This window comes from Cucumis melo, chromosome 12 (genome assembly GCF_025177605.1).
Source record: "Cucumis melo cultivar AY chromosome 12, USDA_Cmelo_AY_1.0, whole genome shotgun sequence".
NCBI lineage: Eukaryota > Viridiplantae > Streptophyta > Magnoliopsida > Cucurbitales > Cucurbitaceae > Cucumis > Cucumis melo.
Window position 1 is genome coordinate 23,424,933 of NC_066868.1, and position 27,538 is coordinate 23,452,470.

The following is a 27,538-nucleotide window of genomic DNA, read 5'->3' on the forward strand; positions in this document are numbered from 1 at the left end:
TACGAACGACTAGGTTGGTTGCTAGAGTTAGTTGTTGAATATTGTTGTTAGAATAAGTCATTGAAGCCAATTGGTAGGGGTGATAGTCATAGATGGTTGTTGGAGTCGTGGGAGTTGTTGTCCAACCATGTTGATGAATTAAGTGAGACAAAAGTAGACAATGATGGTATAGAGAGAGTCGTCAAGAGTAGTAATGATCATAGCATTTCACACGACAATGATTATTTTCAAAGTCGACCATCGGTACAGTAGTGCTCGACGAGTGAAGTCACACAAAAAATTAGAAGCAAACAAATAGAAAATTAAAGATAAAGTTTTGTCAAATACATTGCGTGTAAACTATCTTCAATACTTTTCCTACTATTTAAGTTGATAAAGTTAAGTTATTTTAAATATAATGGATCGAATATCTCAAAATGAAATTCCTAACCTTTAAAATTTCGTAGAGTTGGATAAAAACTTAATTCAAACTTAGATAAATGTCCTTTTTTCCTTAATAAACAAAGAAGCCCTTCAAGATACTGAAAGAACAACTAGATAAAGTTGATTAAATTTTATATTCTTAAAATATAAACTTTTTAAGTGTATGTGTGTATATATAATATATTTATGTATATTTTTTTTCATAATCAAAATATTGGGATGCATGTTTCCCCTTAACAATATTGGAAAAAAAATTATATAATCAGTATTTTAATAATCTATTTTAGAAAAACAACAATTAAGAGCCAATTTTTTATCCTGTTAAGTCCAAAAATAACCCCATAAAAGAGTCAAGATTGGCCCTTTCTATACCAACAATATTTGTGTCCATTGTTCTATTCTAATAAGTAAGTAATAAAGTTGTGAAAAGGCATTTCTTAAAAGAAAACAAAATTATTTTATTTTATTTCTTTAATATTATTATTTGACACATAACATGATGTTTTATTAAATTTAATGAAAATGTATGTGTGTGTATATATATTATCATAAGGTTGCTTATAAAACTCTCCAAATATATCATCATTAGGTAAACATATTATCATACTATTTTATATTATCTATCGTTTTAGATAGAAAACATTTCTCTTTTGTATCCTAACTAATTAAAAACTTTGTTAGCATATAAAGTACTAATACTAATAATATATATACATACACACACTAATTGGTGTATCTCTAGTATTTTCAACCATTAAAATTACTTGAAGTTAGTTTTCTTTTTTTAAGTTCAAGTAGTTGCATTTTTAATGAATTTAGTTTGTATAATCAGAAAGTCAAAATTTATGTTCAAATAATAATAATAATAATGAACAATTGGAGGAAAACATTTATAAAGGAAGTATCAAAGGTAATATTATATATCATTTAATTAAACATGGATGTAATCAAGTTCAAAATTTATATATATATATATATATATATATATATATATATATATATATATATATATATATATATATATACAAAGACTTGATTTTATGTCAAATATAATTTTTTTTCAATAAACAAATTTAATGCTTATTGACAATTAAATTGATAAGATAGTCGATTTATTCTAATAATTTTTAAATGGTTTTGTTTAGTTTAGTTTTTTTAAGAGAAAAACCCCAACATCAAAGTTTGAAAATGAAACCCACTCTTTTCCGGTAGAAGCTTTTAAATGCATGTTTGTTTGAGAATGATTAAATCTAGGTGGTTAATTACTTGAGATCAATTCATTGTTTTATTTCACACTTTTAATTATATTTTTTTACTATCAAAATTGTTTTTGAATGATTGAAAACAGCAAAAATAATCTTCGAATTGATAATGATACCAACCACATACAATTTTAGATTCGTTTGGTGTGATGAAAGCGGAAACCCCACATAAGCAAAATAAAGATGCATTAGTTGACTAATGAGATGCATTTTATAAAATGACGAAATAAAGATAAGTAGCAAACAAAATTTAATATACATCTAAGAAAAAGTTGGAATATCAAATTTGAATAATATAAATGGAGGGCTAAATTTAGTTATTTTATTGTGAGCGTCCTTTCCTCACCTTTTATAATTGGTTTGCATTCCACAGCCCACAAACCACCATTTATTCGAAGCTTCAGTCAACTACAATTGCCTCCAAAACTCTGCTTCATCCCATTTTCCAATTCACTTCATTTTTCTTCTGTTCAATCCAACCGTCTATTGATTTGGAAAAAAAAAAAAAAACCATTTGGAATTCGTACATTCTCAAGTTCTTTTCGAATTCCAAAAAAAAAAAAAAAGCAATCTTGATTTCACTTACAGACTTGGAAATGCAATTCAAGACGATCAAGAAGAAAATGTGGATGTTCTCTTTTTGATTCCTCGCATATAACAATCTATTTGCATAAATCGTTATGGAAGGTATGAAAAAAACCAAAGTCATCAGTATTGCTTCAATAGTTAAGATTTTCAGCAACAGAGTCTGTGTAAAACGAAGTTTCACTCTCCATAAGCTATCATTTTGGTTTGCTCCGACGAACCGACCTCCGGGACTACTATCTTCAACCTTCGGTTCGTAAATAATTTTCGAGTTGTATGTAATTCCTTTTTTTGTTTTTTTGGGTTTTTGGGTTTGCAATCTATGGCCTACTCATATGATGCATCTACTTCAATCGATCCGTTTTTACATAGTTTAGATAACTTTAATCGTGGATTTGTGCGTGGTGGGTCAATATTATCTCAGTCTTTAGTGTTGAATGGTGAGAGAGGAGAGCTTGTAAAAGCCCCAATTCAGGCGTCGAAGAAAAGGGTTTCGGAGGAAAAAGCACTTGCGGCGTTGAAGAATCACAGCGAGGCGGAGAGGCGGAGGAGAGAAAGAATCAATTCCCATCTCTCCACTCTGCGTGGCCTTGTTCCTTGCCCTGTTAAGGTTAGTCAGTCATATTCATGTTAATTTGTCTAAATTCATATTCAATTGCTTAGAGACTAGTAAGTATTTGATTGAATGATAACTAATTTTTCTGAGTTTTTCTGTGTGTTAGGCATGTTTGGAAGTGATTTTGAGAGGGAGTTAAAATCATTTTTATCATTCAAAATCTTCTAAACACGAATTCCGTATATAATAAGTACATGAATTGGTTCTTCTTAATCATTATTTGAGGAGTCTATTGGTTTATCAATCCAATTATAAGTGTTGGAAAAGAAACTGATGCCTTTTACTGTGGCGTTGACCAGACAATGGTGTATCTTTGTTGATGTTTTGAGTTAATATTTAAGTCGTCATGTCTTCTTTCTTTTCTGGAGGCACTAGAATTCGAAAGAGCTGGTGGAGTTGCTGTTTTCTTCTGATGTTCATCATGCTAGAAACACAATTTACTAGAAACACATTTTTAATTAGGCATTCTAGTTGCGATTAAATCACACTTTTCTTGATTTTATCCTGTAATAATCTTGTGATGAATTGCTGTAATCAGAGGGACAAAGCAACGCTTCTTGCTGAAGTTGTTAGACAAGTGAAAGAATTGAAGAAGAAAGCTGCAGAAGCCAGCAATGGCGTTTTCGTTCCAATGGATACCGACGAAGTCAATGTAGAACCTTGTGGAGTGGGAGCAAATGGGGATATGTCTTTCAAGGCAACTCTTTGTTGCGAATATCGACCTGAGCTTCTGTCTGATCTTAAACAAACCCTTGATTCCCTTCACTTGAAGTTGGTGAAGGCAGAAATATCAACGTTGGGAAACAGGATGAAGAACATTTTCATTTTCACCAGTAGCATTGCAGAGAATGGTGACCATCCCGAGGCTTCCCGTCGCCTCGCATCATCGGTTCATCAGGCAATAAGTTTTGTTCTTGAGAAAGCTTCATCCCCAGAATACTCCCCCAGAACAACGCTCCCAACGAAAAGACGACGGCTGTCTAGTCTAGATACGTCAAGCTCTTCCTCAGGATCATAAATTGTGTTACGTTAACATACTGCCCACTCTCATCTCTTTATCATGTAATTTGCTGAGATGTTGAAATAAGCAGTTGCACAAAAGGGGTTGTTGTGATTATCATTTCTAGTTTGTATGTTTGGTTCAATTAGCTCCAAAAGTTGAAATGCTTCTGAACTATGATCTGGCATATTGTATCCCTTATTTTAATGTATGACCCATTTTCTTTGGCACTAATCATGACCTAAATTATCAGTTATAGTCCATAAGTTTGTAATTATATGCTTGCCAAAGCTTGGATTTGTGAAAGTGTCTACCACGTATGTGGACTTTTAATTTGTTTCCTAATGGACTTTGTACATTTTTTATTTGGTGTCTAATCAACCTTTAATTTGTTTAAAAGTTAAATTGCCTATTTGACACTTTTTAAAGTTAAATACTTATTTTAGAGAGAATTACTAAAATCACGTGGATTATTTCTTTCTTCAAATCTCTTTTACTTTTTTTGAAAAAGTATATGTATTATTTTTTAATCTTCGCTCCATAAAAACCAACAACACAAACCTCCCCATCAAAGGCAGAGGAGAACCAATTCGAAATAACACTTGAAAATCCGACCATTAGACCAACTAATGTCTCTTTTTAAAAATTGTTTATTCAATTAGCACCGTTACATAAACATGGTTTTACATGATTCTAAAAATTGTCATCGTTTTTTTTAGTTATATAGTCTACCATAAATGTAAGTGTATAGATGATTCGGGTGAAGAAAATGTCATAATTGGTTGTTTCATGACACTTCATTTCAATCAACAATAAACATTTACTGACACTTAGCATTTATCGATCATGGTATTGTTTTGCATGACATTAATGATAATACACGTGTAGTGTCAATAACCTCTTTCTAAGGATGAATATCAATTTGTAAAATGTCAAAAACTTGTTTTGAGTGATGGACAATAACAATTTGTTTCACTTGCCTATTTTCTTCCCTAAATCATTTGGTATGTTTTTTTTTTATCTTCAATTATTTTTATCAAATATTCAACGTCCATACAATTCTCAATATTGTAACATTAAGCTAAATAAAATTTTCACAAAAAAGACGAGAGGTGTAAATAAAGAGAATATCAATTAAAGACAAAAGAATAACAATGAAAATGGTCGTTCCATAATATAACATTTCGTACAAAATTACCTTTTGATTGTTTGCTTGGTCTATGGAATTTTTTTGGACTAAGGCTCGTGATCCCTATCATTTCTAAATGTGCTTAAAAGTCTACTTTTTATATAAGTACTTTGTTGAAAACCCATTTTACTAATATATCATTCAAAAAACATAACAACTCACCTAATATTTTTATTTCATGTCACTTGGTGTATTGATTTAATTAAATGTGGACTATGATGCAATTCAACTATATATGTTTCATTGTTTCAATTCAATTAAACTACACTATTTTGGTGCTCATACCACTTCAATTTTTAGTTATATATAAGTATAATGTTGCCTTCCTACGTAGTGCTCATATTAAAAAAAATTACATGCACTAAAATTGTTCATATACTAGTTAAAAACCCAAACTAATATAATGTTTGTATTAAACTCTCCTATGCCAATCAATTTAGGTTATTTTTTATATCGTTTTTTTCATAATTTTAACACATAAGAAATGATGGAATAAAATGGCTGAGAATGATTTTTAACTCGATCTAACGTGATGATATCTAAATTATCAATTTGAAGTTTAATTAATTCATACAACTCTAAAATTTTAGGATTTTTTTTGTTAAATACGTATCTTTAAAATTTGAAAAAAGTGCCAAAAAAAATCTATAAATTTTCAATTTTGTTTCTAGTAAGCTATATATAATAATTGGATTTAATTTAAATTTTGTGTCTAACAAATCATTATACTTTCAATTTTGTGTTTAATATATATAGAGAGAGGCATTCTTGAAAATCACTAATTTATTTGGTATATAATTAAAATTTTAATGAGTAATTTAGAGGCAAGAATCAAATTTTGTATCGAGTAATTATAAAGATTTAAATATGTTATAGACAACTAGACACAAATTGTAACTTTAGTATTTAGCAATTTAAAATTCTAATGACCTATTAATTACAAAATTGAAAGTTCATAAACCAATCAAGTATTAATTAATTAAAATAGATTAGAGTTATACTAAGATACATATATAAAAATTCATAAAATAAACCTTATATTTTTTATTAATTAGGTTCATTGTGTGTTATATACTATATATCAATCTAAGTTCAACTTAATTAGCTAAAATATTGTTATCTATAATCTCCATCAAAATGACAAATGTTAAAGCATTCTCTTCTCAAGTATGAACTTGTCTTAATAGGTGAGACATCTACATCGCCTTTAAAATTAAATTTAATTAGCCTCATTTAATAACAATAATTTGGTCTTTGTTTACTTTCTCAAAATTCCTTAAACGTTATTTTCATTTTTTTTTTTTAAAAAAAAGTAAACATGAATTTATAGCCAACATTAAAAGTAAAAAACAATTTTATAACTATTTTCTTAATTTTCAAACCTTTGCTTAGGATTTGAAAACACTCTTGAAAAATTATACAAGAAAACTAAATAAGAATTTTATAACAAACTAAACCCCTAACTAATACAAATGGACTTTTAACACATCAACAAAATTTAACAAACCAAAGCAACCATCTTCTTTTCAAATTTGTAAACCCTAAAAACTATAGTTGGTTTTCTCCCAACGAATAAGTAGAGTGGAAAGTAAATGTATGAAGCAACTTTTTAAATTAATGCTTTAAATTTTTACTTTATAAGTTGATTTCAATTTTAAATAAAATAAACTTTAATTATAACTTGATTTTAAAAGATGAAGAAATGAAACTAAGGGATGAAAGTTAAGAATGATCAATTCAATTGGATGTGAAAATTACATAGAACCACGAAGAGATAATATTACTATTATAAATGTTATACTTACGATATTGTTATACTAATTGCTCGTAGATAGCAATGATAAGAAGATAATAATACCAAATAAATGAAAGTAAATCGAACAAATTTAATCGTAATCAAACGACTAAAAGTGATAAAAGAGACCGTATGATGATTTTTTATCCCATTATAATCACATGATGTTTGATTAGGAATTGATAAACACAGCCCTAAATGGAATGGTTATGAAAAGAATTCTCCACGGGTTACTCAAAATATAATACGACGAAGAAGGGAAAAGGACGAAAAAGGACGGAAAAAGAAAAAGAAAAAGAATAAAGACAAATACCTGTCAAGGATATGAACAACTTCCATCGCTCGTGAAGAACAAATGGAAATCAAACTGACAGCTCTCTCTATCTGCTATTCACTCTCCTCTCACCATTCTTCCTTCTCCCTTCAAAACACTTTCTCTTCCAAATTCAGATTCCCAAAACCAATTTCCCTCACTCTCATCTGATCCTTTTCAATCATGCCTCCTCCTTCTCTCTCCTTTTATTACTCCTACATGCACGAATTACGCTTCCTCAGTCTCATCCGCCGATTCCTTCGCTCCAAATCCAAATCATCTCGTAAGCGATTACGTTTCCCGTCTCATCCATCATCGGATATTCTATTTCCCGAAATTGAACACAGTATTGTTGATGACGATGATCAGCTGGCCGCCTCCTCCTCCTCGGTGTTGCAGAGGACAGTGAAGAGCCTTCACTTCGGCGACGGAGATGAGAAAGAGAGAGCCGCGAAGGAAATTGAGAGGTTGATTAAAAAAGAGAGCGGTAACTCGAAGGTTAGAAAGCTAATTGTGGATCTTGGAGTTATTCCTGTTGAAGTTAAATTAATCTAAACTTAATACATGAATTTGCATTATTAAATATGCATGAATATGTGAGATACATGGAATAGTTAATAATCACTAAATACATTGATATATGAATAGTCACATGTATTGATATTTATTGTTAATATACTTTTCTACTAGTATAAATATGTGTAAGGTTTCTCATTTGTAAATAAGAAAGAAAGTAAGAAATTCAAGTTTAAGAAATATTATTCAAGTTCTTTCTTCTCAATTGTGTGAATAAGAGAACAATCTTCTTCTCTTGTTTCTTGATTTGTATTGTAAGGGTCTATTACGTTTCCAACAAGTGGTATCAGAGCTCCGGTTAGATATGGCTTCGAATGGTAACATGTTGCAACCCCAACTTCCAAGGTTCAGCGGAAAGAATTTTAATCAATGGAGTATTCAAATGAAAGTGTTATATGGCTCTCAAGAATTGTGGGATATTGTTGAAAGAGGATACACTGAAGTTGAGAATCAGAGTGAGCTCACAAATCAACAACTTGTTGAGTTAAGAGAAAATCGTAAGAAAGACAAAAAGGCTTTATTCTTCATTTATCAAGCTGTTGATGAATTTATTTTCGAGAGAATTTCAACAGCTACTTCTGCAAAGGCGGCTTGGGATATTCTAAGATCTACCTATCAAGGAGAAGATAAGGTAAAGATGATAAGGTTACAAGCTCTCAGATCCGAATTTGATTGCATTAAAATGAAAGAAACTGAAACTATTGAAGAATTTTTCAATCGTATTCTTGTAATTGTCAATAGTTTAAGATCAAATGGTGAAGAAGTAGGCGATCAAAGAGTTGTTGAAAAGATTCTTAGAAGTATGCCAAGAAAATTTGAGCATATCGTCGTTGCAATTGAAGAATCGAAAGACTTATCTACGTTGTCTATAAATAGCTTGATGGGTTCTCTTCAATCCCATGAGCTAAGATTAAAACAATTTGATGATAACCCCGAGGAAGCTTTTCAAATGCAAACTTCATTTAGAGGCGGTTCACGTGGAAGACGTGGTGGTCATGGAAGACGAGGAGGTGGAAGAAACTATGATAATAGAAGCGGTGCAAATTCTGAAAATTCACAAGAAAGCTCTTCTTTATCTCGAGGAAGAGGAAGCGGAAGAGGAAGAGGCTTTGGCAGAAACCAAGGAGGTGGTCGTGGTAATTTCTCTCAAATTCAATGCTTTAATTGCGGAAAGTATGGTCATTTTCAAGCAAATTGTTGGGTACTAAAAAATGGAGTTGGAAATACCACCATGAATATGCATAAAGAACAAAAGAAAATTGATGAAGGCATTCTATTCCTCGCATGTAGTGTTCAAGACAATGTTGTAGAGCCTACATGGTATCTTGATAGTGGTTGTAGCAACCACATGACAGGAAATAGAAGTATATTTGTTACTTTGGATGAATCTTTCCAAAGTGAAGTGAAGACTGGTGATAATACCAGACTACAAGTCAAAGGCCAAGGTGATATTCTTGTGAAGACAAAGAAAGGGACAAAACGAGTTACAAATGTGTTCTATGTTCCAAGTCTAAAGCATAATCTTTTGAGCATTGGCCAACTGCTTCAACGAGGTTTAAAAGTTTCATTTGAAGGTGACATATGTGCAATCAAAGATCAGGCCGGTGTTCTTATTGCCAAGGTAAAAATGACTGCTAATAAGATGTTTCCTCTTAACTTTACATATGGTCAAATATCTTGCTTCAGCAGCATATTGAAGGATCCATCCTGGCTTTGGCATTTTAGATATGGTCACTTAAACTTCAAATCACTATCTTATTTGTGCAAAAATCATATGGTGAGAGGTATACAAAATATCAACCATGAGACAAATATTTGTGAAGTGTGTATTCTTGCAAAACATCATCGAGATTCATTTCCAACTGGGAAAGCTTGGAGAGCCTCTAAACCTCTCGAGTTGATTCATACAGATTTGTGTGGTCCTATGCGAACAACAACAAATGGAGGTAATCGATATTTCATAACCTTCATCGATGATTTCAGTAGAAAGTTGTGGATTTATTTTTTGAAAGAAAAGAGTGAAGCACTTGTATGTTTTAAATCCTTCAAAGCTTTTACTGAAAATCAAAGTGGTTACAAGATAAAAACTTTGAGATCTGACCGTGGTGGAGAATATATAGCTTTTGGTAATTTTTTCAAGGAGCAAGGAATTCATCATCAAATGACAGCTCGAATGACTCCACAGCAAAATGGAGTTGCAGAGAGAAAAAATAGAACAATCATGGAAATGGCGAGAAGTATGCTAAAAACAAAAAATCTGCCAAACGAATTTTGGGGAGATGCTGTTGCATGTACTGTTTACATTCTAAATCGAGCTCCAACAAAGAGTGTTCCAGGTATGACTCCTTATGAAGCATGGTGTGGTGAGAAACCATCTGTTAGTCATTTGAGAGTGTTTGGGAGTATAGCTTATTCTCATATTCCAAATCAGCTAAGAGGCAAGCTTGATGATAAATCTGAAAAATGCATTATGGTAGGTTATAGTGAAAATTCTAAAGCTTATCGATTGTATAATCCTGTGTCAAGAAAAATTATTATCAGCAGAGATGTGATTTTCAGTGAAGATGAATCATGGAACTGGAATGACGACGTTGATGAAGCTAAAAGTCCATTTCATGTTAATATTGATGAAAATGAAGTTGCTCAAGAATTAGAGCAAGCAGAAATTCAAGCGATGGAGTCATCTTCGTCCTCAACGTCATCTTCCACAAGTAATGATGAAATCTCACCAAGGAGAATGAGGAGTATTCAAGAAATTTATAATACCACTAACAGGATTAATGATGATCATTTTGCTAATTTTGCATTATTTGCTGGTGTTGATCCTATAACTTTTGATGAAGCCATCCAAGATGAGAAATGGAAGATTGCAATGGATCAAGAGATTGATGCGATAAGAAGAAATGAAACATGGGAGTTGATGGAGCTTCCGACAAACAAACAAGCTCTTGGAGTAAAATGGGTGTACAGAACAAAGTTGAAGTCAGATGGTAATGTTGAAAAATACAAGGCAAGACTTGTTGTAAAAGGCTACAAGCAGGAATATGGTGTGGATTATGAAGAAATATTTGCCCCTGTGACAAGAATTGAGACCATTCGATTGATTTTGTCATTAGCTGCTCAAAATGGATGGAAAGTTTATCAAATGGATGTAAAATCCGCTTTTTTGAATGGACACTTGAAGGAAGAGATATTTGTTGCACAACCTTTGGGCTATGTGCAAAGGGGAGAAGAAGAAAAAGTGTACAAGTTGAAAAAAGCTTTGTATGGATTGAAGCAAGCTCCGCGAGCTTGGTACAGTCGTATTGACAGTTTTTTTCTAAAGACAGGATTTCGAAGGTGTCCATATGAGCATGCACTCTATGTCAAAGAAGACAAGTATGGCAAATTTCTCATCGTTTCTCTTTACGTTGATGATTTACTTTTTACTGGAAATGATAAATTTTTGTGTGATGATTTTAAGAATTCCATGAAAAATGAATTCGAGATGAGTGATATGGGTCTCATCCATTACTTTCTCGGAATTGAAGTTAATCAAAATGAAGGAGAAATTGTCATTTCACAGCAAAAGTATGCTCATGATTTACTAAAAAAATTTCGGATGGAAAATGCTTCACCTTGCAACACTCCCATGGATGCAAATTTGAAATTGTGCAAGGATGATATTGGAGAAGCAGTCGATCCAAGTTTATATCGAAGCTTAGTTGGAAGCTTAATGTATTTGACAGCAACAAGACCTGATATTTTATTTGCCGTAAGTATGTTAAGCAGATTTATGACAAACCCGAAAAGAAGTCATTGGGAAGCAGGAAAAAGAGTTCTTCGTTATATTCTTGGCACCATTAATTTTGGAATTTATTACAAGAAAGTTTCAGAATCAGTGATGTTTGGTTTTTGTGATAGTGACTGGGGTGGTAATGTGGATGATCATAAAAGTACATCTGGTTATGTTTTTAGTATGGGTTCAGGTGTTTTTTCATGGACTTCAAAGAAACAATCTGTTGTTGCCCTTTCTACAACCGAAGCAGAATATATCTCGTTAACTGCAGCTGGATGTCAAGCTTTATGGCTTCGGTGGATGTTAAAAGAATTGAAGTGTATTCAAAAATGTGAAACTGTTTTATTTTGTGATAATGGATCTGCCATAGCATTATCAAAGAATCCAGTTTTCCATGGAAGAAGCAAGCATATTAGAATCAAATATCATTTTATCAGAGACTTGGTTAAAGATGGAGAAGTGATAGTAAAATATTGCAAGACTCAAGATCAAGTGGCTGATATTTTTACAAAGGCGCTCAAGTTTGACTTATTTGTTAAATTCAGAGGAAAACTTGGAGTTGCTCAAGTTTAGATTAAGGGAGGATGTTGAAGTTAAATTAATCTAAACTTAATACATGAATTTGCATTATTAAATATGCATGAATATGTGAGATACATGGAATAGTTAATAATCACTAAATACATTGATATATGAATAGTCACATGTATTGATATTTATTGTTAATATACTTTTCTACTAGTATAAATATGTGTAAGGTTTCTCATTTGTAAATAAGAAAGAAAGTAAGAAATTCAAGTTTAAGAAATATTATTCAAGTTCTTTCTTCTCAATTGTGTGAATAAGAGAACAATCTTCTTCTCTTGTTTCTTGATTTGTATTGTAAGGGTCTATTACGTTTCCAACAATTCCTGCTTTGGTCGCCATGGCGGACTCCGATCACTTCGCGGTGAAGGCCTTGATTCAACTTGCTAATCATACTTTCTTGTAAGTTCTAATTAACAATATAACTATTTAGATCCAGTAGGCTATAATTCTAATGAATTTTCAAAGGTAATTAATACTAACTTAAAAGTCCAAATAAGTTAGTTTATAAAAAATTAGAAGTTTAATTAACTTGAATCATAAATTTTAGGACAAAATCTCAAAGAAAGAAAAAATAAATATATAAGTTGATACATTAAGAAAAAAATCGAGTTTAAAGTGAGAGTAGATGCGACGGCGAAAACCAATTCAAATGGCTAATTATTATCTATTTTAAGATTTTAGTAAGAATAAAATGTAGCCCCCGAGGAAAAGCTAAAGTGGCGCTTTCTATATTTCATAATGATAGATAGAAAGTTGGGTGGCCAACTGAAATATAGTTAAATTAATTAAGATATATATCACACTAAAAAAATTTAGATATTTTCCTTAAATAAAAAAATAAAATTATTTACAAAATATTGAAAAAAATATCAATATATATATATATATATATATATATATATATATATATATATATATATATTTTAAATCAATATGTTTTGACCTTTTTTAACCAAATTATAATTAGTACATTGGATTTGCATTTGTGACTTTGTTTGCTTTCACGAATAGTCTTTTTTTTTTTTTTTTTTTTGGAAAGAAAGGTTATATTTGATACTTATTTGTTTTCTGGCTCAAAGTTTCAGTTTCTTGAGTTAATTAATTAATACAGGTTTTTTAATATTTGAATTCAAATTTGAAATTTGAAATTATGCTTCATTTGGGTGAGGAGTATCTAGACAAGGGTAAAAGATGGTCTAGTAGCCTTTATTGTTAATGTGTGGTTATGATCCGTAGATATATATATATATAAGCACTTTTTTACACCAATATAAACAAACTATTTGTCCATAAAATCTCCTCTAACTATAATGTACTAACTTTTTTTAGTTTAGCATTCACTATTTGGTATTAAAATGGAGATAGTTTGACAGTTGATCCAAATTTTAGGTCTCAAATGGAATATGTCATATTTTTTAAAATTGAAGTTTTTGTTTTGTTTTGTTTTGTTTTTTTATAATGACTTTCACATGATAATTATCAACGAAATTACTAAAAATACTTTATTACACATATGTAACAGTCTAAGAATGAGGAGGGGTGAGGGAAGAGAAAAGAAGAGAATTTGAAAATTTTGCCATAAACTTAGAGAAGGGTTGAAAACTTTCCTTTTTGACTTTTTTTTTTCTCCTCTTCTCTAAACTTATGCCAGTTTCTTACTATAAACTTTATCATCGCCTAATTTTAACATATATGGTGACAAATGACTAAGTTGAGAAGTATTAAAGACTAAATTTTGAATTGCTATGGAACAATGAGGGGCAAAGTTGAAAAACCATTCAAACATTAACCAAGAAGTTGTTCACCAACAGCTAACAAACTCATGGAATCTTGACTTTATTCAGTCTGTTACATGAGTGATGTTTGATTGCACCTGTTCTGCTACACTAAATACCAACTCTATAATTGTTTGGTTTTGAATTTTTTAGTATAATAACAACAAGGACGGGAATTGAAACTCCGACCTCTAAGAAGGAAAACTTTGTCCAATTAAGCTAACTTTACGTTTGGTTTTGATTTTGTTTCTCTATCTTTCCATTACTTCAGGAACAAAACACTAATGTTGGAGGGAGGGATTTTAACAAAGCTACCAAAGAAGGACTCATCCAGCCATGAGTTTCCAGAGCTTTTACTTTCACTTTCTTGTCTAGCAAACACCCAATTATTTCTTGCTTCAACAGAACCAATAATTTCATATCTCTTAATCATACTCAACAATCCAGAATCTAACTCCAAATCCAAAACATGCTGTTTAGCAACTATATTCAACATTTCCACCATCCTAGAAAATACAGAAACCTTAATCTCCAATAGTGTAATTCCAACACTACTCAAATTCTCCATCATCAAAGAATTCTCAGAGAAAGCCCTACCAACATTAGCAAACTTGGCAGTGACTTCAAAAGGAAAACAAGCTCTAGAAACCAACTCAAAATTCTCCGAGATTTTGATAGAGATTTTGACATGGGAAGAGAAACCCAAATGCCAAGAACTCTCAGCTTATATCATCATGATTATAGCACATCAAAGCTGGGCTCAAAGAGAGAGATTGACTAAGGCCAGCATTATTGTCCCTGCACTACTCGGATTGGCTCTGTTAGGAAGTCCATTAGCTCAAAACAGAGCATTGAAACTGCTGCAATGGTTAAAAGATGAGCGACGAGCGAGCGTGACGGCGCATTCTGGACCTCAGGTGGGTGATGGGATAGTTGAAGTAGGCTCAGGATTCAGTGAGAAGGAGATTGAGAAAGGGAAGAGGGTGATGAGAAGCTTGGTGAAGCAGAGTTTGTATAAGAATATGGAGATAATAACTAGAAGAGCTAATGGTGGGGAATGTTCAAGTTCAAGTTCAAGTATTAGGAGGACTTTGGTTTCCAGTATCAGTTCTAAGAGTTTGCCTTTTTGAGAGATTTTAATCCAAATCACATTTATGAACTTTCATCATCTGCCTTTTTGTATTGTATTGTTTTGTTATCTTATGCAGATTAACCAATGCCAAATGAAATCTAGAGAATGGATTTGGTGTGGATGAATACATAATATTATCTCTAATATCATATCAAACGGATTATCCAAAGTATTAGCAACATTTACACTTTGCTGTGATACTAATTTTTACGGTCATACTTCTCCAAACCACAATATCATATTTTTTTTCTCTTTGATACCATATTATATCTCTGGTTATCAAAAAATTTTAAAATGTAGGATAAAGAAAAATTTACTATTATAAAGTAACTATAATGAATAACAATTTTAATAATAATAATTACATGTATCAACACTTAAAACAAAATTTACAAATATGAGGTAGTCTAGTCTAGTAACCATAGCTTAGTATGGATGGTGAGGATAGTGCGGGAGTGAAAAGAAAGTAATAAAAAAGGCATAGGCAAAGAGTTCACAGCCGCATAGTACGCGCGCGAATATGGCGGATACAAGCTTGGGTCCCTCACTGTGCCTCAATCTCCCAAAAACTCCTCTCCATGTTTCTTCCAGATCTTTTCTCTCTATGGCTTTTCCTCCTTCCCATTGCAATGCTTTATCCGCTTCCTATGACAATAACCCTAACCAACCCTCTCTCCTCGTATTCTCAGGTCTCACTTCCGCTCTTTCGTAATGCCTTGATTCATTTTCTCTTATGAACGATTTTGTTTTTTTTTTCTTTTCTCGTGGTGCAGGTGGAACTGCATTTAATGGCGTAGTTGAGGAGCTCAAAAGCTTCACGACTCGTGTAGCTCATGTTCTTCCTGTTTCCGATGATGGAGGTAGCACTGCTGAGATTGTTCGCGTTCTTGGTGAGTCTGTCTATTGACGTTTATTCTGTTTTGTGTGAATTGTGTATTCAATTTTTGAGTGAATCTTGGGATAGGTGGTCCGGCTGTTGGAGATATACGCTCAAGATGTTTGAGGTTATCTGATCAGAGTACGGCGGAGGCACTCGCTGTGCGTAGATTGTTAGGTCATCGTTTACCACTCGATGCACACCACGCCAAATCGGAGTGGTATTTTTTCTTAAACCAGCTGTCTTTCTGTAATTTTTTAAGTCTTTTTTTTTCTCCATCCGGAATGATAAATGTAGCATGTTTTAACTTTTAGCTTTGGTTTCTTCATCAAGTTTCCATGAGATAAAAACAATTTGAATGAACTTACAGCCTCGTTTATTATTTTAGCTCTGTCGTTCGTTTATTGTAGACATTTTGCAAAGTGCACATTTTGGTAACCCGTTGCCTATCTATTTTTCTTTGTCGCATGAACTCGGTTCTCAATTTACTAGGTAGGTTTCATAGCATTTAACTGACAGTGATTTAATTGGAAACAGAAATCATTGCTCTACGGAAAATTTTCAGGTATGATATCGTGGAAGGAGAAAATTCTCTATGGGACGGTGTCTCAAAGCCCTACAGGGAAACTATTCGAGCATTTCTGGCCTATTTTCAGAACCAGGTATAATGTGGCCAATATTTTTGCCTCTTAGTTCATGATAGGCCAACTAGTTTTTTGGGTTCTGATTTGATCTCACACTCTACTTTTATGCCTCTAATCACGTTATTGTAATTCCCCATCAAGTTAATTTTTTTTTTTTTTTTTTTTTTTTTTTTTTTTTTTTTAATTTTAAAAAAAATAAATGCTGCATACTGCATAGGAAATGTAATAAAATTGCTTGATTACAGATTCTTCGACGGTCCGAAATGTTATTTTGTTTCAGCAATGGAAGGTATGCGTTATAGTTTATCCTTGCTCTATCATAGGTATGAACTTAAGGAAGCAAAATAGGTTAGCTGGTTTTGCTTAATACCAAAATTTGCAACTGTTTGGTTTACCATATTTTGAGCATGAGGTACTAAGTTCCTCTATTTTTGCAGCATTGGGAATTTCTTTTTTGCAGGCGCTCGTATATTTTTCCAGTCATTAGATGCTGCAATTTTTCTGTTTTCACGTGTTTCAGACATCCCATCCGACAGCCTTGTCCTTCCAGTGATTTCCACTAATGACAGGCTTACATTAGGATGTGAATTACAGGTATGATGCCAACATTCTGTTCCTTTTACAATTATTGCTCAAAAGTTTATATAATACATGTGGGCAAAAACTATGAGAAAGTGCAAGAATGAGCATAGGTGCCTGAAAGACTAATAGTAATTTCAATTATCTAGTGCATTCAAATTATCTTAGGTGAACCAATGTGAAGCCATTCATTTTTTCACATTCCTGTTGGAGCGAAGGTTGGAGAGTTCTTCTTTTGAACTTTTCTTTCTGAAACCTAGTTGCCGTGAATCTCTTTCATACTTTCTCCTCTATTCTCAAGACCACTTAAAATTTTCTTGATACAGTTGTTTCTTCCGTAAAGATTCTGATACAGTTGTTAAGTTTCTCCAATGCTGCGTTGCGTGGGATGCATGAATTTGAACTATGAATACCATCAGTTTTGTAAACATTTTTCTTTCTTCAATTTACTTGCAGGATGGGACAATTATACGTGGCCAGAATGAAATCTCTCATCCAACGACTGGACCTTCAGAAATTATAAATAAGGTACAGTTTATGTAAAGCCAATTCTTACAGTTCATTTCTAACTGTCATATTTGTTTACTGATGAGTGATAATTATAGTTACAAAGGTGATAGACCTCTTATTAAACAAGTTTACAGCAGAAGGAAGAAGAGGCTGTGTTAGTATGTAGCACGTGAGGCTGTGTTAGTATGTGGCACGTGTAGAGTACATTAGATAAATAAACACGTGATGTAAATAGAGTTAGTGCGCAGGTTTGAGTGGGAATGACAGCTGTATTTGGGCGGGAAAAGCTGTTAAATAGAGATAGCGTGAGAGGGAAGGGACATGTTTTGTTTGTTAGAGAAATTAGTGTGAGTTTGTTCTGCTTTTCTGGTTGAGAGAAAAACAGAGATTAGATTGTAACCAAGGATTGATATCTTATCAATCCTAATTGAGTAAAGCAATAAAGGAAATTGTGTTGGAGTTCCAACATTTTGGTATCAGAGCCGTGTTCCGGCAAGGATGGTGCAGACCCGCATTGAAGAACGGCTGGAATACATCGACCAGGAGATTGCCGGAATGAAGAAGGAGTTGAGTAAAATGCCGGCGATTGAGGGAGGATTAGCCGAAATCGCGAAGAGCATCGACCTGATGCGTCTTCAATCGGAAAAACAGCAGCAGCTCTTGTTCACGATCATTGAGACGAGTTCGAAGGAGAGATCAACGATGAGTGGGCAAGCGACAGAACCCGCCGTGAAGGATTTTGAAAAAGCGAAAGGGAAAGATAGCGACGCGTCCTCCAGTAGAATGTATGAAACGGATCGGAATCACAGAAACGAAGGAGGAGAACGGAGGACCGACAGCGACGAAGGATACTCTGACCGAAACAAATTCAAAAAGATCGAGATGCCCGTTTTCACTGGAGAGGATCCCGATTCTTGGCTGTTCCGAGCAGAGAGGTACTTTCAAATTCATAGATTAACAGAGTCTGAGAAAATGTTAGTGTCAACCATTAGTTTCGATGGTCCAGCACTGAATTGGTATAGATCTCAAGAGGAGAGAAATAAATTTGTTAGTTGGTCGAATATGAAAGAGAGGTTGTTAATACGTTTTCGGTCCAGTAAAGATGGTACTATTGGCGGGCAATTTCTGAGAATTAAACAAGAGGGATCTGTAGAGGAGTATATCAATTTGTTTGATAAAATGGTAGCTCCAGTTAATGATTTGCCGGAATGGGTGATCGAAGATACGTTTATGAATGGCTTGTTGCCGTGGGTTAGATCGGAAGTAGTCTTCTGTCGACCGAAAGGTTTGGCAGAGATGATGGAAGCAGCACAGATGGTTGAAAACAGGGAATTAGTAAGAATGGAGGCGAAAATGAGTGGGTACTCAGGGGGAAAGTTGACTAGTCAGACTGCTAGCAATGGAAGAATAAATCCGGGAGGAGTAGCAGGAGACATTAAAGGAAATTCTTCTTTTTCCACACGAACTATTACCTTGAGAAGTCAGGCCTCCAATGAAAATCGAAGGGAGGGAACATATAAACGGTTACCTGATGCAGAATTCCAGGCTCGGAAGGAGAAGGGCTTATGTTTTCGTTGCAATGAGAAGTATTCTGCAGACCATAAGTGTAGATTGAAGGAGCAACGTGAGTTGAGGATGTTTGTAATAACCGAAGGGAAAGATGAATATGAAATAGTTGAGGAAGAGAAAGAGGAAAAAGATTTGGGCCGCCTAGAAGTCAATGGAGAGTTAACCACAGTGGTTGAATTATCAATCAACTCAGTGGTTGGTCTAAATGATCCTGGAACTATGAAGGTGAGAGGTAAATTGCTTGGAGAAGAAGTGATTGTATTGATCGACTGCGGGGCAACACATAATTTTGTATCTGAAAAACTAGTGAAGAAGTTGATTTTACCAGTCAAAGAAACTTCACACTATGGCGTAATCTTAGGATCTGGAGCAGCTGTCCAGGGTAAAGGAATTTGTGAAAAACTAGAAGTTCAGTTGAATGGTTGGAGGATCGTGGAGGATTTTCTTCCTTTAGAACTTGGAGGAGTAGATGTCATTTTGGGAATGCAATGGTTGTATTCATTGGGGGTAACTATAGTAGATTGGAAGAACCTATCACTATCTTTTGTGGCTGAAGGAAAAGAAGTGAAGATCAAAGGGGATCCTAGCTTGACTAAGGCAAGGATCAGTCTTAAAAATATGATGAAACACTGGGAAGAAAAGGATAGTGGATTCTTGATCGAGTGTAGATCCTTGCAAGTGAGAACAGTAGGAGATGAAGAGCATTGTTTGTTAAACACAGAAGCAGTAAGCAAGGAACTGATTAGTTCAGTGATCAAACAGTACCAAGATGTCTTTGATTGGCCAGAAAAATTACCTCCACGGAGAGAGATAGAGCATCATATACATTTGAAAGATGGGACTGATCCAATTAATGTGCGACCATATCGATATGGATTTCAGCAGAAGGGGGAAATGGAGAAGTTAGTTCAAGAAATGTTGAATTCAGGAGTGATAAGGCCGAGTACAAGTCCATATTCCAGTCCTGTATTGTTGGTTAAGAAAAAAGATGGGAGTTGGCGATTTTGTGTCGATTATAGAGCAGTAAACAATGCCACGATTCCCGATAAGTTTCCCATACCAGTAGTGGAGGAATTGTTTGATGAGCTATGTGGAGCAAGTCTATTTTCTAAGATCGACTTGAAATCGGGGTATCATCAAATTAGAATGGCTGATGATGATATAGAGAAGACGGCTTTTAGAACACATGAGGGCCATTATGAATTTTTAGTCATGCCATTTGGGCTGACCAATGCTCCGGCTACCTTCCAAGCCTTGATGAATACACTTTTCAAGCCATTCCTCAGAAGGTTTGTGCTAGTCTTTTTTGATGACATATTAGTTTATAGTAGAAATGAGAAGGAGCATGCTTTACACTTGGAAATGGTGTTGAAAGTGCTACGGCAACATGAATTGTATGCTAACCAGAAGAAATGTCAATTTGCTCAAGTAAAAATTGAGTATTTGGGACATGTGATTTCGGGAGAAGGTGTGGCAGTGGACCCGGAGAAAATTAAAGCAATTTGTGAATGGCCTCGTCCAACAAATGTCAAGGAAACTAGAGGATTCCTTGGATTGACAGGATATTACCGGCGTTTTGTGCGCAATTACGGTACTATAGCGGCACCACTGACTCAGTTATTAAAGAAAGGAGGATTCAGTTGGACTGAGGAAGCTACTCAAGCCTTTGACCGGTTGAAGTCTGCAATGGTATCCTTACCAGTGTTAGCTTTACCGGACTTCAATAAGCAATTTGAAATCGAGGCTGATGCTTCTGGATATGGAGTGGGAGCTGTATTGGTTCAAGACAGAAGACCAGTAGCGTATTTCAGTCACACATTAGCATTGAGAGACAGGGGTCGACCAGTGTATGAAAGGGAACTTATGGCTATTGTGTTAGCAGTTCAAAGATGGCGACCGTATTTGCTGATTGGGAAGTTTAGAGTCAAAACTGATCAGAAGGCGCTTAAATTCTTATTAGATCAAAGGATTATACAGCCTCAGTATCAGAAGTGGATAGCTAAATTGTTGGGCTACTCGTTTGAGGTTGTTTATAAACCGGGAGTGGAAAACCGAGCAGCTGATGCTCTTTCACGAAAACCAGAAGAAGTACAGTTGTTTGGGTTGTCTATACCTGTCACGGTTGACTTGGATGTGATTAAAAGAGAGGTGTCTCAAGATTCTAAATATAAAGAGATAGTGAGACAGCTTGAGCATGGAGAAGAGTTGCAAGTAGACGGCTATTCTTTGCAGAAGGGAATGTTGATGTATAAGAGTAGATTGGTAATTGTTCAGCAATCTTCTTTGAAACCGGTAATTCTAGAAACTTTTCATAATTCAGCAGTTGGTGGACATTCTGGGTTTCTGAGAACTTACAAAAGAATAGCAGCAGAGTTGTACTGGAAAGGGATGAAGGCGGAGATTAAAAAACACTGTGAAGAGTGCCTAACTTGTCAAAGAAATAAGACAATGGCTTTATCACCTGCTGGTTTACTGGTTCCATTGGAGATACCTCAGGTTATATGGAGTGAGATATCTATGGATTTTGTGGAAGGGCTTCCAAAATCAAATGGGTATGAAGTAATTCTGGTTGTGGTGGACAGATTGAGCAAATATGGGCATTTCTTACCATTGAAACACCAGTTTACTGCTAAGGTTGTGGCTGAGTTGTTTGTTAAGGAGATAGTAAGATTGCACGGGTTTCCTATATCCATTGTGTCGGATAGAGACAAGGTATTCCTTAGCCAATTTTGGACTGAATTGTTTCGTTTGTCGGGCACCAAGTTACATAAAAGTACAGCTTATCATCCTCAATCAGATGGCCAAACGGAGGTTGTGAACCGAGGGGTGGAAACATATTTGAGATGTTTTTGTAATGAGAAACCTAAGGAGTGGATTAAATGGCTGCCATGGACAGAATATTGGTATAATACGACTTATCAACGTTCAATTGGTATGACTCCATTCCAAGTTGTTTATGGCAGACAACCTCCTACTATTGTATCGTATGGAAGTTCTCCATCTAAGAATTCTACTGTTGAGGAGATGCTGCAGGAAAGAGATATTGTTCTGGTCTCTTTACGAGAGCATTTGCGCTTGGCACAAGAGCAAATGAAGTCATATGCGGATCGAAAAAGGAGAGATGTGGAATTTTCTGTAGGGGAATATGTATTATTACGCATTCGCCCTTATCGACAGATTACGGTGAGAAGTAGGAGGAATGAAAAGCTTGCTCCGCGTTTCTTCGGGCCATATGAAATTATTGAGAAAATTGGACCCGTTGCCTATCGTTTACAGCTGCCTGACAATTCCAGAATTCATCCGGTATTCCATGTATCTCAGTTGAGGAAACTGGTGGGACAGCATGAAAATATTCAACCTACTATTCAGTTTGTTGATGAGAATTATACATGGAAGTCTGAACCAGAAGAAGTTGTTGAATATCGAAAAACAGGGGCTGAACAGTGGGAAGTTTTGGTGTGTTGGAAAGGGTTGCCTAAGCATGAAGCTTCTTGGGAATCCTATGAAGAAATGAAAGAAAAATTTCCAACTCTTCACCTTGAGGACAAGGTGAATTTAAAAGGGGGAAGTAATGATAGACCTCTTATTAAACAAGTTTACAGCAGAAGGAAGAAGAGGCTGTGTTAGTATGTAGCACGTGAGGCTGTGTTAGTATGTGGCACGTGTAGAGTACATTAGATAAATAAACACGTGATGTAAATAGAGTTAGTGCGCAGGTTTGAGTGGGAATGACAGCTGTATTTGGGCGGGAAAAGCTGTTAAATAGAGATAGCGTGAGAGGGAAGGGACATGTTTTGTTTGTTAGAGAAATTAGTGTGAGTTTGTTCTGCTTTTCTGGTTGAGAGAAAAACAGAGATTAGATTGTAACCAAGGATTGATATCTTATCAATCCTAATTGAGTAAAGCAATAAAGGAAATTGTGTTGGAGTTCCAACAAAAGGCTCATCAGACATTGATAAAACTGCAGTGTGGTGTTTTATATAAATGCTTTTAATATTCGTGATCTGGGACTCCGATTCATGGAAATGATGTAGAACCGAGTTAGAGTAGAGGGGTTGATCATGGGAATGTGAAATGATCTTGCTTACTTATACAAATACTGTGGTTGTAAACCTGAAATTAATTTATTTTGAGGATTTTGTTCAATGACTTGGATTACTTAAGTTGATTGTTTATCTAAAAATCTCACACAAAACCAGTCAGATTCAATCTGGTCCAAGGACTCATCCAATTTATTTATTAACTCATTGTTTTCATCATGATGGTTATCCTTCATATTAAACTTAATATGTGTAGTTGTCACCGACTTCTGTGACGACTCAATGTTGTAGTTGGAGATGCCTTTGCATGTGGTTAGACGGTTAGATATAGAGGTGGATACAGGTTTTCTTATTTACTTGAATGTGGAAATCTAACAGGGAAACAGTTTGGTTCCTGCACTTCCTTCAAGAATAAAGAGAGTATTCTACATGTCAAGTGAGGGCTGTAATTTGTTGCATGAGGTAAATGACGTACCCACTATAACTTGATCATAATGCAGACTACTTAACTTACCTACTTCTGTTACATGTCTTTTGTTATCAATCTAGTGCAGGGTGTTGTCCAAGAACATTAATTTTTGTTTGGTTTTTTCCCTAATTCTAGGGGTGTAAACGGGTTGGGTTGGGTTGGGAGACCTCAACCCATATTTTCGGGTTGGTTGGGTTGCCAACCCGAATACCCGAATTAAGTTTCCAACCAAACCCGTAAAATATGGGTTGGGTTGGGTTATCGGGTTGTATTATTTTTATTTTTTTTCGTTTCTAAATTTTAATTTTTGTAAATGGAAATCATCAACAGTAAATCGAATATGTTTTGCATCAGTTAATAAAAAAAAGAAAGAAACTCTTGGAATTCAAGATTGTTTAACTTTTATTAAATAAATAAATAATAATGAAATATAATATATATTTATTAATATTTATATTCATTATATGAATTCGGGTTGGGTTGGGTTAACCCGAATTTTTCAACCCTCCAACCCGCAATCCAACCCACATTTTAAACTAACCCAACCCAACCCATATAATATGGGTTGAGTAGTCCGGGTTGTCGGGTTGCTCAGGTTATTCTTACACCCCTACCTAATTCTGTTTGTGGTGTATTATCAACTTATCAATCATGAGTACTGAATGGAAGCATCTTGATTCTTGTCTTTAATTTCTTTATTACCTATTTGAATACCATATGTAACAAAAATGCTACTCTTTAAAATGCTTATTCAAACCTGATTTCCATAACTCATGGTAATTGCAGTGCTTTCATTAATTAGGTTTTCCCCCCTGTAAATCCTGCTGTCCTCAACCAGTTGAATGAGGTGGACTGCATTGTTTATGCTATGGGATCGCTCTTCACTTCCATATGCCCATCACTGGTAAAAGTTTTTACTTCCAAGCATTCTATCATAGATTTGGCTTACTTTGACTTACTTGGTACACGACTTTGTAGCTTGCTCAAAAAGTAGACACATTTTTTTTTTCTGTTGCTATGAATCACATGTTTATGTAATGGTATGATGAGTTTAGAGTTTTAATTTTCTGCTACCATCTTCATGTTGTTTTTCTTTTATAAAACATGATATTATGTGGCATTCAAACTTAATGCTAAATGTTGCACCGTTTATGGATTGTTTTAGGTGTTGCTTGGAATTGGTGAGATCATTTCATCAAGATCCTGCCCGAAGGTAAATTTGTTCAAATCTGAACAATGAGTTACACTGTTATCTTCTAGATGGCCCATTTATTATAAATTAAAAATTTTCGCTTAGTGTTTTCAGTTTTCCATTTTTTGGTTAGTTCATCCATTAATCAGCACTGAATCTCAAACACGTGGCATGGATTTGCATTATTCCAATGACAGGTGCTTCTGTTGAATGGTACACATGATCGCGAGACTAGTGGTTTTACTGCTTCTTGTTTTACAACTGCCATTTCGGATGCTTTAAATAGAACTTATGGAGACACGCATAATTGTTTAAATAACACTGTAAGTTAATTCTTCTAAAGTAAAAATTTAAATGAATAAACCATACCTTGTAAAAAAGGATAATACCTTGTCTAGTAACAAATATTTTAGCTGTCATATTATATTATCCAATTCTTGATAGTTTTAAGTTTTACTTTCAATAAATACGTCATTGGGTCTCTTAAGAAAAATATTTCTGTTGCAATCTCTTATGCATGTAGCCGGATCAGTACATCAACACTATTTTGGTGCCCAAAGATGGTGAGATTCCAGTAGATTTTCAAGCCTTGGCTGCACAAGGAATCTTTGATGTGGTATGCTCGAGTATATTTCTATTGTTAGTAATTTAGTACTATCATCGACACAACACCTTCATCGTAATTACTTGCTTTTATTTGCAATGGAATAAGCATCTTTGCTAATGACGTACCTAGCAGAATTTGACATCTGAGGGAACATATTTGAAAAAGTTTTTCGTCAGTATTGGATTGCACTTACTATTACTGATGAGTAATTGCCTTAATTTGTGCTATTTTGGTGCATAATTAAAATACAACTTCTGCAGATTGTTGTTGATTCCATACGCGATTCTAAAGTTGGTGTAGTATTTGATCCCAAATCTTTGATAGAAACTCTAGCAAAGTTGATTGCAAGATATACAAGATCACATATCTCAGGACGGGTTTGAATGACGATATATGGGATTTATGGGAGCGTACGCACTTGAATATGATTCAACCAACCCCTTATTATCTGCATTTCAGGTTTGAACTCTCTAATATACCCACTTAATCGATCCAATGACAAGACATGCTCCTCAGATGAACATTATGAAATGTCAATACAGGAGCAGACCCACCTTTTTATTGTCTGGCCTCTTACCTGCACCCGAAGTATACAGCGCACAATCTTTGCGAAGTTTGTTTGATTCAATGCCCCCAAGTATTTTACTCCATCTCCTGTAAAGAAAATTACCATACCATCCTATCTTTATTAATGTATTTGAAATATGGTTTTATAACGTAGTTCAGGAACACGGGAAAACCCTCACCCGAAACTAACTTTGATTGTGCTTCTATCTATTTTCTATTCTTTTTCTTCTCAGTATCATTCATCCTAAGAAGCATTGATATTAATGGGTTTATTGTAGATTGATATCTGTTATAATAGCTAGTGGGACAAGTTCCCCATTGTGATGTTCTTAGCAACAAAACCACCTCCGGTTATCGTATTATGAATTCAACCTATTGGGATCCACCTATCTAGGTGATGGACATGTGGCAACAACTACCCCATAACCAAGGAGGTGGATGCCAATTGTGATGGGAAATTATTTGAGATTTTTTTCAGTGGAAATATTCGACGATGATTGTTCGTTTGAGTAAGCCATCAAATCCCAGACTGTGGTGCGCCTTTTAGTTGATGATTTGATCTTTCCTTCCAATATTATTTTTCCAATTTGTTTTTTCCAGCCGTTGATTAAACAGAAAACAGAAAGCTGTTGCGACTTAAAATCTTCAAATTGAGTGAAATGGTCAATTAAGTTTCTCCTTTAGAAAGTCTTGCTTCTTTTACCCAACTATCGCAACAAGACGATGGTAAATGGCTTACCACTACTCAAAACTTCTCTGAGGTTATGCAATTATTGCTTGATGAGTAGGAAAGCAATACTTGGATTCATATCCAAAAAGGATCCCTTGTATTGGTTCACAAGTTCTTCCATGTATATATGTCGTAGAGTTTATTTTCCATACATTGACATCTTACTTGATAGCTATTTCATTTTTTAAAATTAACCTTATGTACAGTACTTCCACCTACAACTTCTTTTATTTGTTAACTTAATTTTACTAAAGAATTCAATCATTCGTACCTATGAAAGATGTAAATAATTAAACAAGTAAAGATTAAACATGCTTAATTTTCAAAAAATAAAATAAAACATTTATCAAACGGACTTAAACAACTCAAAATTTCCTCTATTTAGCTGCTAGTTGAATAGTTTATTCTATTCATTTCTTAGAGATTCTTTTCTTTATTTCATAAAAAAATCTTTCACAGCAGTTTACAGTTAAGTAAACGCTTAAGGTCAAATTAGAGATTTGTTTATTATTTTAAAAAACATAATGGAATACTTAAAAAAGTGGAAAATAATCTTTGAGTTACTCTAAACCACATAATGCAGTGGCATGTAAATTCCATATGAGGTATAATTATAATTTGTAAGTTAAGACGCAGACAACTTTCCATTGGGGATGTAGCTCAAATGGTAGAGCGCTCGCTTTGCATGCGAGAGGTACAGGGTTCGATCCCCTGCATCTCCA

At 34.2% G+C, this 27,538-nt stretch overlaps 4 protein-coding genes and 1 non-coding gene across 9 annotated transcripts; all 5 read left to right on the forward strand.

Annotated features, from left to right (window-relative positions):
* Positions 1-2,019: 2,019 nt before the first annotated feature.
* Positions 2,020-4,120, forward strand: LOC103486803 (putative transcription factor bHLH107). The gene is made up of 2 exons (XM_008444893.3): positions 2,020-2,880; positions 3,425-4,120. The coding sequence occupies exons 1-2, from the start codon at positions 2,593-2,595 to the stop codon at positions 3,902-3,904; spliced, it is 768 nt and encodes a 255-aa protein (XP_008443115.2). The 5' UTR covers positions 2,020-2,592; the 3' UTR covers positions 3,905-4,120.
* A 3,114-nt stretch (positions 4,121-7,234) lies between these two features.
* Positions 7,235-15,159, forward strand: LOC103486796 (uncharacterized). Its single transcript, XM_051080577.1, has 3 exons — positions 7,235-7,681; positions 12,425-12,524; positions 14,172-15,159. Exons 2-3 carry the CDS (start codon positions 12,463-12,465, stop codon positions 15,028-15,030), a joined length of 921 nt encoding a protein of 306 aa, XP_050936534.1. The 5' UTR covers positions 7,235-7,681; positions 12,425-12,462; the 3' UTR covers positions 15,031-15,159.
* Positions 7,367-7,881, forward strand: LOC127144499 (uncharacterized). Its single transcript, XM_051080578.1, has one exon. The coding sequence runs from the start codon at positions 7,367-7,369 to the stop codon at positions 7,736-7,738; it is 372 nt and encodes a 123-aa protein (XP_050936535.1). The 3' UTR covers positions 7,739-7,881.
* Positions 15,160-15,469: 310 nt separating the features above from the next.
* LOC103486786 (uncharacterized protein YNL011C) lies at positions 15,470-26,318 on the forward strand. Of its 5 annotated transcripts, XR_537129.3 has the most exons (14): positions 15,486-15,721; positions 15,806-15,922; positions 15,997-16,129; positions 16,475-16,571; positions 16,799-16,842; positions 16,991-17,147; positions 17,589-17,660; positions 23,630-23,713; positions 24,523-24,624; positions 24,886-24,933; positions 25,110-25,235; positions 25,436-25,528; positions 25,780-25,978; positions 26,062-26,318. XR_537129.3 is itself a non-coding variant. In XM_008444863.3 (13 exons), exons 1-13 carry the CDS (start codon positions 15,553-15,555, stop codon positions 25,900-25,902), a joined length of 1,365 nt encoding a protein of 454 aa, XP_008443085.3. In that variant the 5' UTR covers positions 15,470-15,552; the 3' UTR covers positions 25,903-26,318. The 5 variants fall into 5 exon arrangements, 4 of the variants coding, with proteins under 4 accessions (XP_008443085.3, XP_050936533.1, XP_016900950.2 ...); XM_008444863.3 differs by having other exon boundaries at positions 15,470-15,721; positions 25,780-26,318; XM_051080576.1 differs by lacking the exon at positions 25,780-25,978 and having other exon boundaries at positions 15,480-15,721; positions 25,110-25,125; positions 25,979-26,318.
* Positions 26,319-27,465: 1,147 nt separating this feature from the next.
* Positions 27,466-27,538, forward strand: TRNAA-UGC (transfer RNA alanine (anticodon UGC)). The gene has a single exon. It is a non-coding gene; the product is annotated as a tRNA-Ala (tRNA).

Coding starts and splice junctions, on each gene's coding strand:
- LOC103486786 (XM_008444863.3), top strand. CDS start 15,553: ATGGCGGATACAAGCTTGGGTCCCTCACTGTGCCTCAATCTCCCAAAA. Junction 17,148..17,588: donor CATTAGGATGTGAATTACAG/GTATGATGCCAA, acceptor ATTTACTTGCAG/GATGGGACAATTATACGTGG. Junction 25,236..25,435: donor ATAATTGTTTAAATAACACT/GTAAGTTAATTC, acceptor TTATGCATGTAG/CCGGATCAGTACATCAACAC.
- LOC103486796 (XM_051080577.1), top strand. CDS start 12,463: ATGGCGGACTCCGATCACTTCGCGGTGAAGGCCTTGATTCAACTTGCT. Junction 12,525..14,171: donor CTTGCTAATCATACTTTCTT/GTAAGTTCTAAT, acceptor CCATTACTTCAG/GAACAAAACACTAATGTTGG.
- LOC103486803 (XM_008444893.3), top strand. CDS start 2,593: ATGGCCTACTCATATGATGCATCTACTTCAATCGATCCGTTTTTACAT. Junction 2,881..3,424: donor TTGTTCCTTGCCCTGTTAAG/GTTAGTCAGTCA, acceptor TGCTGTAATCAG/AGGGACAAAGCAACGCTTCT.
- LOC127144499 (XM_051080578.1), top strand. CDS start 7,367: ATGCCTCCTCCTTCTCTCTCCTTTTATTACTCCTACATGCACGAATTA.